Source organism: Xyrauchen texanus, chromosome 8 (genome assembly GCF_025860055.1).
Source record: "Xyrauchen texanus isolate HMW12.3.18 chromosome 8, RBS_HiC_50CHRs, whole genome shotgun sequence".
NCBI lineage: Eukaryota > Metazoa > Chordata > Actinopteri > Cypriniformes > Catostomidae > Xyrauchen > Xyrauchen texanus.
In genome coordinates, this window is record NC_068283.1 from 29,827,571 (window position 1) to 29,841,962 (window position 14,392).

At 37.5% G+C, this 14,392-nt stretch overlaps 1 protein-coding gene across 2 annotated transcripts; it reads left to right on the top strand.

Moving 5' to 3' along the window:
* The first annotated feature begins 399 nt into the window (after positions 1 to 399).
* Positions 400 to 12,408, top strand: LOC127647869 (HUWE1-associated protein modifying stress responses-like). Of its 2 annotated transcripts, XM_052132384.1 has the most exons (5): positions 400 to 463; positions 567 to 863; positions 6,961 to 7,041; positions 7,144 to 7,419; positions 10,598 to 12,408. In XM_052132384.1, exons 2-5 carry the CDS (start codon positions 665 to 667, stop codon positions 10,840 to 10,842), a joined length of 801 nt encoding a protein of 266 aa, XP_051988344.1. In that variant the 5' UTR covers positions 400 to 463; positions 567 to 664; the 3' UTR covers positions 10,843 to 12,408. The 2 variants fall into 2 exon arrangements, with proteins under 2 accessions (XP_051988344.1, XP_051988343.1); XM_052132383.1 differs by having other exon boundaries at positions 441 to 863.
* The last annotated feature ends 1,984 nt before the right edge of the window (positions 12,409 to 14,392 follow it).

The window sequence follows — 14,392 nt, forward strand, 5'->3', positions numbered from 1 at the left end:
AGGAAAATATACAATCTTTTTTTCTCATTGGCATTTGAAAAGTAAGCCTGAAAACATCTAAAATAATAAAAATACTAATGTTATTATTGTAAATAAATGTGTAAATATAATTTTTAAATGAAATATATATATATATATATATATATATATATATATATATATATATATATATATATATATATATATATATATATAAATGTAAATAAATATGCCACAATTTGCAGATTACTCAATTAAATTTTATGGAATTTTGTTATGAAATTGAAATGCGTAAATCTTGCAATTATATTTATCACGTTTGTTCTGTTTCTATGATCAGAGATCACAAAGCATTGTTGCTCCAGGCATGCGCAAAGAAAAGGGGCGTGTTTAAATAGGAACCGCCCACATGAAGGAACGCGTGAAACTGCGCAAGGCAAAAGCGATCCTCTAACCGGAGTTGAGTAGACAGCTACTGTCTTGGGTAAGCAGAAATCGGCGAGGCAAAATATAAAACGTTTCAATTTATTTACTTTTAATTCTGAATGATAAATAAACAGCTGATGATATTAACTGATACTGCTCAGGTACTGTATGGTTTCAAGACCGAAAACTAACCCATAAGAGCAAAACAAAATCACTCGAACAACAACCAGAAGTTCATCGAAGTGTCTCAGTATTCATCATGGAGGAGAAGAAGAAGGAGGAAAGCGAAGCGGAGATCCACGAACACGGACCCGAACATTGGTTCTCTAAATGGGAGCGCCAGTGCCTGGCAGAGGCCGAACGAGAAGAACCGAATGAGGAGGACGTGGACCAGAACCAAGACCAACTCTGGCATCTCTTCCAGAATTCTGCTACCGCGGTGGCGCAACTTTATAAAGGTATGTGAGCAGATAAAGAGACACCATCAGCGGCCCACCGGCTCGGCTAAAGAAACCGGCCGCTTCTAGAAAAATAAAGCAAAAACCCGCTGTTTTTAGACCGAACAGCACACAACGAGCCGGATGAGCGAATACAGATCCCATTTGACTACTAAAGTGATAGGAATCCGGGTTTTGCGCTTGATTTTGGTCATGTTAACTGTAATTAGCTTTAGCCGCACCGGTCTGGCTGTATTTTTGACAGTTTGCTCGTTGTTATCATGTTGGCTAACCGGCTAGTTACTGTAGCTCTGTGATAGATTTTAGGCCGGTCATTGTTCTCTTCATCTAAACTATGCATTTAGGAGAGGCTCATTTTTTAGTTCTTGACGAAAACTTTCAAGAAAATGTCCTGGTCATGTTTAACGACAAATTAATTCAAATTTGCATAAAGACAAAAAAATAAAAAAAAGCCTACACTTAAGACTTTTAAGATATTTTTCATTTTGACATAATTTTATCATGTCAGGATGCATAATTACAATCCATACCATTACGCATTTTTTCATTACCGTTACACTGGATATTGTAATTTTGCCATTGTTTTAAGTGATCATTTAGTAACAAAGTAACAAATTACTTTTTTTTTTTTTTTTTAATCATTTATTATTATTATAGTTATTATAATATATATTTTTAAATGTTTAAATTTTTGTAAAAATCTTTTACGGTAAAACAAAAATGAAAGGTAGCACCAAGAGAGTATTACTGCGATTATATACAAATTTTACAATTTAAATATCTAGTTTTCTTCACATTGCATTGAGAAAATTATAAAGACCATTTTTTTCTTTATAATTTGCTGTAATCAAAATTGGAGCGTGAAATGTGTTACTTTTTAAAAATAATGCCACAATGCAAAAATTGTAACTTTTTTGCATGTGTTGTAGGCTACAATTGGGCTAAAGATATGTCTTCAGTAAAATGTGCTTTTTTTGTTTTGGTCACAAAGTGTATCAAAGTTTATAAAATATATTTATTGAATATTGATGGAGCAACATAATTTGTGTCAAACGAAATAATAACGGAAGGTTGTTTTGATTGAAAAATTTGTTTAAAAAAAGGGTGACAAGGGGGCGTGTTACCTCCTATTTGGGGTAAAGGGCCCCACTGGGATTTATGGTGAAATCGTGTAGATATATAAAGTCAATAGTTATAGGGCACAATTTGTCAACTAATTAAAATACTTTTGAGACTTTAGTATGCTTTTTTTGAGTAACATATGATAATGCTTATTCAAAATAACTACTACAGAAATGGGTGTACCATTTCCTGTTAATTTAATCAAGTATTCTGTAAACAAATGAATCCCCATTGTGATTGGATCAGTCAATGTGAGCCCACTTCATAACAAACCTATTCTCCTCACTTAAGAAAAACTATTTGTTTTATTGGGGCCTTTAGCCCTTGCAATGGGAGCTTTTTACCCCATATACTATCCTTTCATGTATTGGAGAGTATCTCTTCAGTGCTCCTTCAGAAGCTCCGCCCCCACAAATTCATGCACACCATGGCAATCCATGGAAACAACAACTGGGTGAAACAAAATAATTATATAAAATGTTAGTAAATGAATGACAAGCAATCACTAAAACACAGCATACAAAACACAACAGAGTTGTGAACTAGTGAGAGTTAGTTGTTTATTCTGATTTTACAAATACACATACAAAACTACAGTGACCAAAGAGGACAGTAGATTTATATCTAAGCTAACAAAGAAGCTAATGTTACCTAACATAACATTGTGAATTATGCATTAATCCTATGTTAACAAGTGGCTATAAAAACCTTTGCAAACGTTGCACAGACAAATACCATGATATAGAGTGAACAGCAAGTAATGTTAGCTTGGTAGTTGGTTAGGAAACTGTTGCAAAGATAATGTGCAGAGAGGACGAGACGGTTTCCCAGAGCAGAACACCAGCTCCAGACAGCGATACTCGCAACTCTCCTGCTACTATAGCTAACATCATAACAACAGCATATCTTGGTTCTGTGAAACATAGCAAAACTAATGTTACCCACCTATCAAGCAGAAACAGAGCAATCTCCTCTCCTCTGTGAGACAGATGTTTACGCGTCTCCTAGCCGTTGCCTGATCATACCCCTTCTTTTTTATTTTATATTCGTCTGACCTTTTTCTCATTGCTGTTTCTCGGCCATCTCTCCTGCTTGGAGTTCAACAAGTTGGCATTTGCCAGATTTACTGTCCCTCCTCTTCTAATGAATTTCCCTCTTGCACACTGCCCCATTTCCCCCATCTTCCCTCCCCTTTCCCCCATCCTGCGCACAAGCATGAACCGCCCTCTGTTGCTGGTTGGTTGGAATAGTGTTGTGTGGATCGGTCCCATCCACTTTGTTTATTTTCTCATTTATAGAGCCAGGGCTGTGTATAAACACCAGATTTTTTTTGGCAATCACGCACACACAGAACGGACAGCTACCGGACTGTGAAGAGCTATTTGTGGAATTTGACAGGTATGTTGGATTAAAATGACTCGCTCCACTTTTAATCACCTTGAACAAAACCGAAAATTACCAAAAAGTATTTTGTCTCAAATTTAACATTTCAGGAATTCTCATTAGCTATATACATTTGCAACATTTAAAAAATTATTAAATATTAGAACAAATGACCTAAAAAATAAACTTTTAGACATTACACATAATTATCTTGTGGATCAGGAACATTTTCCAGTATATAGTGACAAACAGGTGTTTAGGAAAGTACTGTGGTGGTTTTTGTTGATATTTAGCACTTTGGGAGAAAATAAAATCACATGTGCCTTTTTAATGTAAGGTTTACATTTTAATGTAAACATTTGCAGGTTAGTCAGTTATTAAAGCTAGCTTCTGTCTCATGAATTATGGCTGTGTTTCAAAACCTAGGTGGTCTGATGCCACATTTGGCGTCAAAGGCAAGGTCGAATGAACTATGATGCCCAAATATGTTGTCCAGGAAGGCAGCTCATTTGGTTTTGAAACACCGCCATTGTCTGGCTAGGATGGAGAACTAGCTGAACTCTGTCAATGGCTGTTTTTGCTCGCAATGGTCCTTGTGAGCAAACGTGCTGAATAATTTTAGAAAATGGCGAGGGGGCATTTAATTTTAGCAATATATTAGCTGTTTTATGGTTGGCAGTAAATGCTCTGGAAATGGCACTGTTTAATGAACATTGTTTTAGGGTTGTGCATATCGTCCATCGTGATGGTTGACCAACATCACGATGTAGAGCCACCATCGTGATGCCACGCCCCCTTTTGCGAGTCTTGCTAGTGTGACTCACTAATCCTAGTCTCTTCTATAGTTAACCTAAAAACTTTGCAGGGATTTCTCTGTAAATTAAACTGAGAATATAACTAATGCATATATGCTATTTTAAATACTGTGGTATATGCCAGAGACGTGACGTGTTAGTCTGTGAAAATACCGTGTCAGGCAGGCTACACAAATATTGATCTTGACATTGTTAGCTTCTTGTCTTTTTTTTTTACATGTCTTACACTGTACATTTAGATTAAAGTATTTTATGTTGTAGGCTACAAGAAAATAGCCTTTATTAATTAATTATTAGTAGTTGTAGTGTCTCAGAAAATCTTGCTCATTGTCACATAGCTCTTGTATACACTGAAGCGACAGTTTAAGATAAACCCAGACCAGCTGAACGTCAAATAACTTTTGTCTGGTTAATACTTTTAAAGAAAAATTTCCTTGGCCATAAATCCATAATGTCAAATCAAATGAAAGAAACAAGGTGAATATGAATAACACACATTTATTAAAACATAGAAGAACAACAAATAAAGAACAAGAAAACGGAACAACACTCAGACCGAAACTCGGCATGAACATTTCACTTATAATTAGCAGCACAATTAACTTCAGCACAGGCTACAAAATAAATTATGTTATTGAAATATTGTAAAGTGGTCATATGAACTACACAAATGAACGTTTAAAAATAATATGCAAAATCGAATAGCTCCGCAACGGATGGCGAAAAATGCGTAAAGAAGTCTACTATCTTTCACCATAGACCATGTTTAAATTTCGATGTTTCTGGCCAGAAATACCAACATATTCACTTTATCTGGTTTTAATAAGCTGCGGATTGGAGTAACTACACTACCCGCTGTGCTGAAGACCCGCTCTGATGGAGTACTGGTAGCACATATGCACAGATATTTCCGTGCTAATCTTGCCATGAACGGAAACCTTTTGTCGTTCGTTTTCCACCAAGTCAGCGGGTCCTCTTCCCCATCAATGGCCATTTCCTGCAGGTACATGGTCATTTCTGCCTCAACCTTTTGCTCATCAGTGAGTAAAATAACGAAATTATAGTTTTTAAGTGGAAAATAGTATTTACCATAATTTCCGGACTATAAGCCGCAACTTTTTTCCCACGCATTGAACCTCGCGGCTTATACAATGACGCGGCTAATATATGGATTTTTCCCGCTTTCAAATTTTATTAAAAAAAAAAAAAAAAAATATTCTGTGACGTGCTCAGTTTTTCGGCAGCGTGAAGCTTTCATTAGACCAATGAAATTGCCGAACGGGTTAAGGTCAAAACAACTTTTTTGTTTACTGTTTAGATTAAATCGAAGCGCTCAAACTTCCCATCATTCTGATTACGGTAGTAATTTTGTCACCCTCACCATGGCAAAGACATGGAGAAACGCATATGATGCTGCTTTCAAGTTGAAGGCGATTGATCTGGCTGTTGGAAAAGGAAATAGAGCTGCTTTACGGGAGCTTGGTCTTAATGAGTCGATGATAAGACGTTGGAAACAGCAGCTTGAGGAATTGACTCAGTGCAAAAAGACAAAATCTGAGGCTATTCAACTCCGACACCGAAGGAGATGACTTCAGTGGTTTCAGTGCACAGGACGAGGAAGATAGTGACCAATGACTTTCTTGGTAGGCTACTATTTACTGCAAATGTTTTATTACAAGCCGTGTGTGGCAGCGGGGGCGTGGTCAAGCGCCCGTCCGGGAGAGAAAAGCTGTAAGGGCGCTTACACCTGCGCTAAATTATGTCTAACACCGGTGTCTAATTTCAAGTGCCCTGCTTCACGTGTCCTTGGGCGTGACAGTTTTCAGCAGGGCACTTGACGTTCCAGGTAAGGCTTTTAATGGCCACAGCAATGTTTACAATCAATTTTATAAAGTTTCTCAATTCTTCTATGCGCCAACACTAGACTGACGTGTGTCACTCTCTCAGCTCTGTGGCTGCTGCCTTTTTAAGCCGCTCTCCCCATGCTTACTGAAATTAGACATCGGTGTTAGACATAATTTAGCTAAGGTGTAAGCGCCCTTACCGCTTTTCTCTCCCGGACGGGCGCTTGACCACGCCCCTGCTGCCACACCGTGTTTCGTTAAAGCCTATTTATTTTTGTTACAAGCCGTGTTTCGTTAAAGCCTGAGTAAAGTTCATTTGTTTCAATGTACCGGTAGGCACCTGCGGCTTGTAGACAGGTGCGGCTTATTTATGTTTAAAATTATATTTTATTTAAAAATCAGTGGGTGCGGCTTATATTCAGGTGCGCTCAATAGTCCGGAAATTACGGTATGTAAAGAGATCTATTAAAATAAAAAGTGCACAACTCTTCTTAAGTGAAAGCTAAAAAAAAAAATGCTTCACGTGTCGTGCAACCTCCTGATAAAGCGCCGAGTCATTAGTTGGGTTAATAAAATAACGCAATTATAATTTTTCATATAATTTTTGAAAATTATATGCAATTATATAAACCCCTGCCCCGCCCCACCGACGATATCATCGTCCATCGCGATGTTTTACTGTCAACATCGTCAACTGCCAATTTAGGGGACATCGCCCAACCCTACATTGTTTAATCCATTGTAAAACCAGCTGAATTTGACATGTATTGTCCACTTGGTTAGAAAAGTGTTTTCATGCTTTTCCCAGTCTCAAATTTAGAGGTTGACAGTAGTAAGTCTTATCATAATGATTTTCTTAAATGTCTTTAATTTGTTAATCGCTGTAGTCCGTAATGCCATAGGAGCACACCTGATTTTATTCCTGTCTTGCAGATCGAGTCTGCCATCAGCAAGGACAGTCATTGTGGTCTGCATTTCAGAATGCTGCAACAGCAGTGACTAATCTTTACAAAGGTAACTCATCAGTGCCCATTTGCACATAACTAGAACACCACACTGCTGAACGATGTATAACTTGCTTGTATAATCTGATCTGGAATGTGATCTGTTTAACAGAGAGTGTTGAAGCACACAAGAGGAGCTATGATTTAGGAATTCAGATTGGTCATCAGCGACGTAATAAGGAGGTTTTGGCCTGGGTCAAAAAGCGAAGGAGAACTATACGAAGGGAAGATTTGATAAGTTTCCTATGTGGCAAAGCAATACCGCCAAGGACTTCAAAATCTGCTCCCAAACTGACAGCGATGTCGCCTAATCGATCACCTTCATCAGACACCGTGTCATCTGTAGAGACTGATTTACAGCCTTTCTGTGAGGCCATAGCACTACATGGTAAATATCACTGATCACTCATAGCTGATAAGAAATGGCTGCAGTTGATTGTTTCTGCACATTTTTCTGTCACCAACATTTGGTGACTGCACTTTTTAGTTTGCATATGGTGGTCATTATTCTAGCATACTGTCAAATGGATTGTACTATTCCCTCTTAAAAATTCCAAACATGCTCTTGTTTTAAAGTTTAGAGATATTTTGGGCCTTATATGTGTACATAGCTAACAACTTAAAGGTGAAGTGTGTAACTTTTTTAATGTCAAAATATGTTCTACTTTCCCAGTTTATTGTTCATTGACCACTATAGGTAAGCCAATCATGGGTTTATCTCATCAAAATCTATAAACACAGAATCCCAGACACAATCAAAACATTGATGTTTATATTTTAAGCGGCCCGCTCAGCTCCACCCATCCAGTTCTAGCTCAGTCTATAGTGTGAGTTTGAGGAGTGGCTACTTGGTTCAGCAGGAGGAATATGAACAACTATGGCAGACGTGTACAGAGGAAAATAAATTAAGCTTCGCCAAAATTTTAAGACTTGCTAAAAGACAGAGAACGGAGTAAAACCTGAGTGAACATTGGTATCCCATTTACGAGGTGGAGCACACACACACGCCACCATCACAAATGATGAGATTGCTCTGGCAAACGAGAGCGGCAATAACAAGTTTGCTGCGCAAGTTGCTAATACACCACCGCTTCCACCTGTGAACAACCGCGATCTGCCTAGGGCGCCACAATGGTCAGAAACGGTGCTGTCATTACACTTACTAATAGCTACCACAAGAACCATCCTACATCTTGTGCTAGATCCTAGAGGTGTAAATTGAATGTTTCGTCACGATACAATCTTGAATCGATTTTCTTGGCCTGTGATCCGATATTCACATATATACACAATCAATTACATTTTGTTTTGCCCTCAGATGCAACCAAAATATAATTTGATTATTTTATTCAGCACTCTGTATACACATTGTGATATCTACAACAAAATAAGGTACTTCAGATGTTGAAAAAAAATTATTTGATCGTCACTCGTTTGATGACAGTCATTTTTTAGTTTAGTCCAATTCAAAATACTTACATGCCCATGACTTTTACAACTATCTGTGGATTTCTTAGCTACAACTTCCACAGTAGTGATGAAAATTCTGTTACAGGTAACTGGGATAAATGTAAGTAAGTGTGCTGATGTGTAAAGTATTTAACTGATGCTAAGCAGGTGTTTCTCTTTCCCTTGTTAGTGCTGTTCAGAATGTCAGTGTCATGAAGATGTTTCACATGATGGATGAACTTATCCATGGTACTTTCAAATAGCGAATTCTCATGTAAAATTAAAATGGGTCGCATGCGCAATGATATCGATGGAAGACTGAATTAATCGTGCAGGTGAGCCGCTCCGTGTTTGTCACGAGAGCTCACATTTTAAGGAATGCCCGGTTGATGCGCTCGCACAAATCCTGTTAATGGAGCTGGTATTTTGCGTGAAGCTCGGTGTACGTGTGCACTGATAGCAGAATTAATTTAATAAGGTTGCTTAATAACCTGGTGGAAATCCATATGGACATGGGTGTATTTTTTTATTTTCTCCCCTTTTCTCCGCTGCGGTTCAGTCTGATTGAAAGCTGATTCCTCTGCCAAACTTTCTGTCCGGTGTGTTAATGTTATAGTGGTCTTGTTCGTTACGACGTTAACCGCTTGTCACCATTTATTTAGTATGGCCTGTGTGTTCATAGGGAATCAGTGAGTGCGAAAGGGCATGATGAGTCTAAGGGATGCTGGCTAATGTTGTTTGAAAACATATTTTTGTAATTCCATTTGGTGCCACTAGTAGTGCAGAAATTACACACTTCACCTTTAAACAATATAAACAACATTAAATGTTGACAAATTGTTTGTTGATTTAAAAGTAGTAAAAGAAGTCAAAGAATATCCTGTGAAGTTTCATGTCTGCAAAACTACCATTACCAAATAGAACTGCAGAAATAATTTATTTTGAAACAGGATTTCTGAAAACATTATTGAGCGACTGTTGCTGGTCAGGATTTTTAAAAGAACAGCAATGTTTTGATAGTGCCACAATATTTACACTTTCGGGGGGGGTCACATCACAAATGACTTCTATTTGACTGAAATTATTTTAGCTTTCTTTTAGTTTAAATTACAGACTCCACCTTTTAAGATTTTTTGTTGTTGTTGTAAGTAATATCTGATTTGAAAGGATCTTAAAGGAATAGTTCTCCTATTCCTTATATGAATTGTCATAATTTACTCGCCTTCAGGTCATTCCAAACCTGTATGACTTTATTTCTTAGCCCAAAATATACTTCGGTTTTGACGCGAGCGCTTGGTGTATGTGCACATTTGATTACTAGCCTTTCAAGGAATACTTAATTTCATTGTTCGCACATTATCAGGCAGATGGCGCATACACGCTACAACTGCTATGAGATAATGGACAATTGTTTTTTTTAAGGTGTTTAGACGCATAAAGATGTCCTTATATTCCTTCAGACTCGAGTTATACAAATGCAGGTATCTCCTGACCTCCTCGCACACAAGCTCAACATTCTTGACCCACCTTGGTTTTCTTGATTTATTTACCGGTGACTACGTCTTCTAGTGCCACCTTGTGGACCCACTGAATACTGCAAATAAATCCAGGCCCAAGTGCATTCTGCTTGTTCAGAGTACTGTATGTGCAGTTATAAAAATCGGCTGCACGTGTTCAGAGCTCAAGCAATCTGCTTATGTCAAAATTTGCATCACGCATCCTGTACACAGATGCCTAGTGTTCGCATCTGACCAAAGTGAACTTCAAACACTAAAGGATCATTTTTTATTAGATTCTTTTTAATGCAATGACAGTTGATAGAGACTCACTTTAAGCTTAAAGTACCCAAAAGTATTCTAAAAGTAGTTAATGTGGCTCATGTGTCATATTTCAAGTCTTCTGAAGGCATGTGATTTAAGTTATTTTTGTGTGTGAATTTTTATGTCCGTTGCATGGTCATTGAAAATAAACATTAAATTATGCATAAAACCGGCTTACCAAGCCCACCACAAGCTTGTTTAAAATGTTTCATCATTGATGGCCAGCATATGTGGGGTTTACAGAAAAGGGGGCAATGTATTGGTGAACCAGTTAATTATCTCATGTTTAATTCGTAGGTCTAAGTGGAGCGATGGCAAGCATCAGCGTCCGCCCTAGCACTCCTGGCTCACCTACTCACGTCAGCGGCAGCGCAAATGCAGGTCGCAGAAGGAACGGACTGCACGATGTAGATTTGAACACTTTCATATCAGAGGAGATGGCCCTCCACCTTGGCGCTTCGGGCACCAGGAAGCGGACCTCAGCCCAGTGTGCTGATGCCATCACAGACTCCCCAACCCATAAACGCAACCGAATTATCTGAGCTCAATTATTGTTCTGTATGCTCTGTGCTGCTTGAAATAAAAGCCACTTAATCCTCACCTCTTGCGTTCCCCTTAAAAGGAAACAAGAGCCATTCAACACCGTACACTTATATATTCAGTACAGTATGCTATATGGTGGAAACTAGTTCATAGCTCTCCATTGATTGGTTTATTTTACTCTCACCACAAAATGTCTTTCGGTTAATTGACAGCATTATTGTTTGAGTTGTACAAAGCCATCTGTAACCAATGTATTGGAAACACATTAACTACAAGATTGCAATGTCCAGATAGGCTATTTTGTAGCTTACAATATCTCCCTAGTTGCGCTTTAGGAGTGTTGCTAAGCAAATAACTGGGTGTTTGTTTTATAGATAATGGTCTCAGCATCAGCTTATTTCTCATTAGTGTATTTTCATTTTTCCTTTGCACTCATTTAATGGCAGTTAGTTGGTGAACATTTTAGAAATGTGCAGCGTTAATAGTCTTACAACTGCTGCTAATTTGAATGATTGTGTATTGAGATGGTTGCAATAATAATTTTGCACTAATGCTTTCAGTCATATTTGTTTATTTTATTAATTGTAAGGACATCAAAAGAGGAAAAAGAACTGTGAAAGGCTTATGGTATAACAGTGCAATTGTTGACATTTTAAATTTCAAGGCTGTTGCGACTTGGTTTAGGGGTTAGGTGAATCTTAGTAGGAATGGTGTTCTGCAGAGCTGTCTCTCAGGAGGGCTACCGAAGTAGAAAAAACTGTCATCTTGAAATTGAAGTGTCCTTTAAGTGCTTTTCAAATTCATGCCAGAGATTTGGAGAGCTGCACATTTAAGGTCCAGCTTTGTACTGATGTATAGAAGTCAAACTGGACCCAGAACACCTTAAACTGTGGAAACATTTGTCAATTTGTGCTTGGGTAATTTAAGTGTACTCCTTTGTGTTGGCAAGGTTGGAGCTGGTAACACTTATATACCACACTTACAACTTTTAGTATTTCTTGATTTAGATGCTTCAGATAGAATGAATTAGTTGATCTGATCCTCATGGTACACATCTAGAATAATTACTGTTTGGCACTTTCAGCTAAGAAGCGTTCTCATTCTGGTGGTGGGGAATCTTATGATGTGATCTTGATCTTGAAAATGTTGTCAAAGCATGTTTGCCCCAAACAATATGCAGGCATGTTTTGTTGGAAATGTTTCAGAACCAGTTTGAAATTTTGTCACTGCTTTTAATTTTTTGCAAAGTGAAGACAATATAAATGTAGGCTATTTGCTTATTAATTTTGATTTCAGAAACGCTTCCATAAATTGAACGTGGGTCTTAAGATTGATTGCTCTGAAAATAATGTGTTTATCATTAATATTGAAATGTAATACATTTTGTAAATGTAAAGGTTAGGAAGTAAAGCTAACATTCTGCCATATAGGCCCATTATCAAAGTAAAGTTTGGAAAGTAAAACAATCTGTATTATCCAGAACATTACAATGAAAACACAATTGACATTTAAAAAAAAAAAAATGCATAAGTTATCAGCTAAATTATTAAAGAGTTACATTTGTATATTCACATCAAGTGTGTATGTTTTGCTTACAGTGTTTTAAAGGGGTCATGCCATGAGGAATCCCATTTTTCTTGATCTTTTAACATATAAGAGGTCATTGTACTATAAAAACCTGCTGTTTCAGAACACAAAACGTCCTCACTGCAAAAAGAGCATTTGTTGAAACCAAGCTGCCAAAACAACTCGTTCTCTACTTCCTCCACATTGTGGTGTAACACTGTGGCGGACCTTTGCAGGTGTGTTCGACTTCATGCAGGCTCTTCAGACCATTCGGTGCCGAAATTGAAGCAGTGCATGTTGGTTAGAAATGTCCGAATTGAGACGGCGCCACCACCGCGTCACTGTGACGTATATCATTCAAGTTTGCAAGAGCAGCCCTGACTCAGTTGCTCCAGAGCAGCTGCACAAACTCTGCTGACAATACAGTTTATTCACGATTGGACAGACTCATTACATGACAGTGGTGTCGTGTCGTGTGTTTCATCGAGTTCACAATTACATACTTCACATACTACTCTTACAACTTCTACTACGTCAGTCTGTGGTAGAAATGGTAGTATGCATTGCCAAGGTGTTTATTCTGACACCTCCAGTTCCGCGAAAACTCTCACAAATCTATGTTCTTATAACAGTACATCATGTTTATATCACTTTATATTAGGGTTTTCATAAGTTTATTCATAAACAAATATTAAAATGATTAAAAATACTGCCTCCTTTATTGGTATTAAAAAAAGGCTTTTATTTGACTTTCTTGTACATAGCAGGTATAATATTTAATCTGTTTAATACAGATTCTCCACCCCCTACTGTAGGGATAGGCGGATCGATACTGAAGTATCGGTACTTCCGATACTGATGATGTGGTATCAACAATATCTATAGATCCTCACATAAAAATATAGATTCTGAAGTTGTTGTTTTTAACTAGTGATCTAATTAGTTAGATAACATTAATATTAATGCATCTCATACGCTTCGAAGTGGAAAAGAATCTTAATTATATGAGCGAATTGTTGCATGGCATCAGAACTATTTTTTTCTTCCGCTCATCTTGACGCACTAAAATGCTGAAATACATCAGCAGTCAGACAGCGCTCACCCTCTCATTCAGTGCTTTAATGAGGTAATGACAGAACAACAGCATCTGGAGTTATTCACAACAAGTAATGACAAACCTAGACATGACATATATTATAATTGGCTTGCATGACCATTTTACAGGCTTGTTTAAATTCAGATGTTAAAACATTGATAATGATCTTCAATCCTCGTTAATTAACGATCCCCATATGGAACCCATGGATTTACTGTAGTAATACTGTATTAACCATGACAGTAGTAACCATGTTTTTTTTTGGGCCAATAAACAAGGTTTTGATACAATTAACCATTGTTTTGCTACAGCATTACTGTAGTATCCATATTGTAACTTGGTTTTAGTAATAGTAGCCATATAATAATATCTATGGTTAATTTTATGTTTTATATGTTGCTTATACTTACTAATTTTTAGCAGCCTAATAATTTTCTGCTTAGGCCTATAAATAGATATTTAAAATATTATAATTTAAGTTGCTAATTTTATCCATGGAATTTGTAAAAATGTAATTTATTAGAGGTATCTGTATTGGTATCGATATCTGCGATACTGGCCTAAAAGTACTTGGTATCGTATCGAAAAGAATAGAAAATAAGTTGTATCGCCCATCCCTACTTGACTGCAACTGGCAAATCTAGCAGATTGGTAAATCCAGGTGAAGTCGAACGGCTGCCTCCATAACACATCACATCAATGCCTATTTTACCTTATCACCTCTGTAGCCCCGCCCAGTAGCGGTGAGATGGCAAGGAGAGAGCAGGTCAGTCAAGGACAGAGAGCCAATCGTAACAGTGGAGGTTTACTGGCAAGTCTTAAAGGAGAAACAGTACCAAAACTGAGCGTTTCTGACAGCGGGTCAGAATAGGGGGGACATTGTTTTT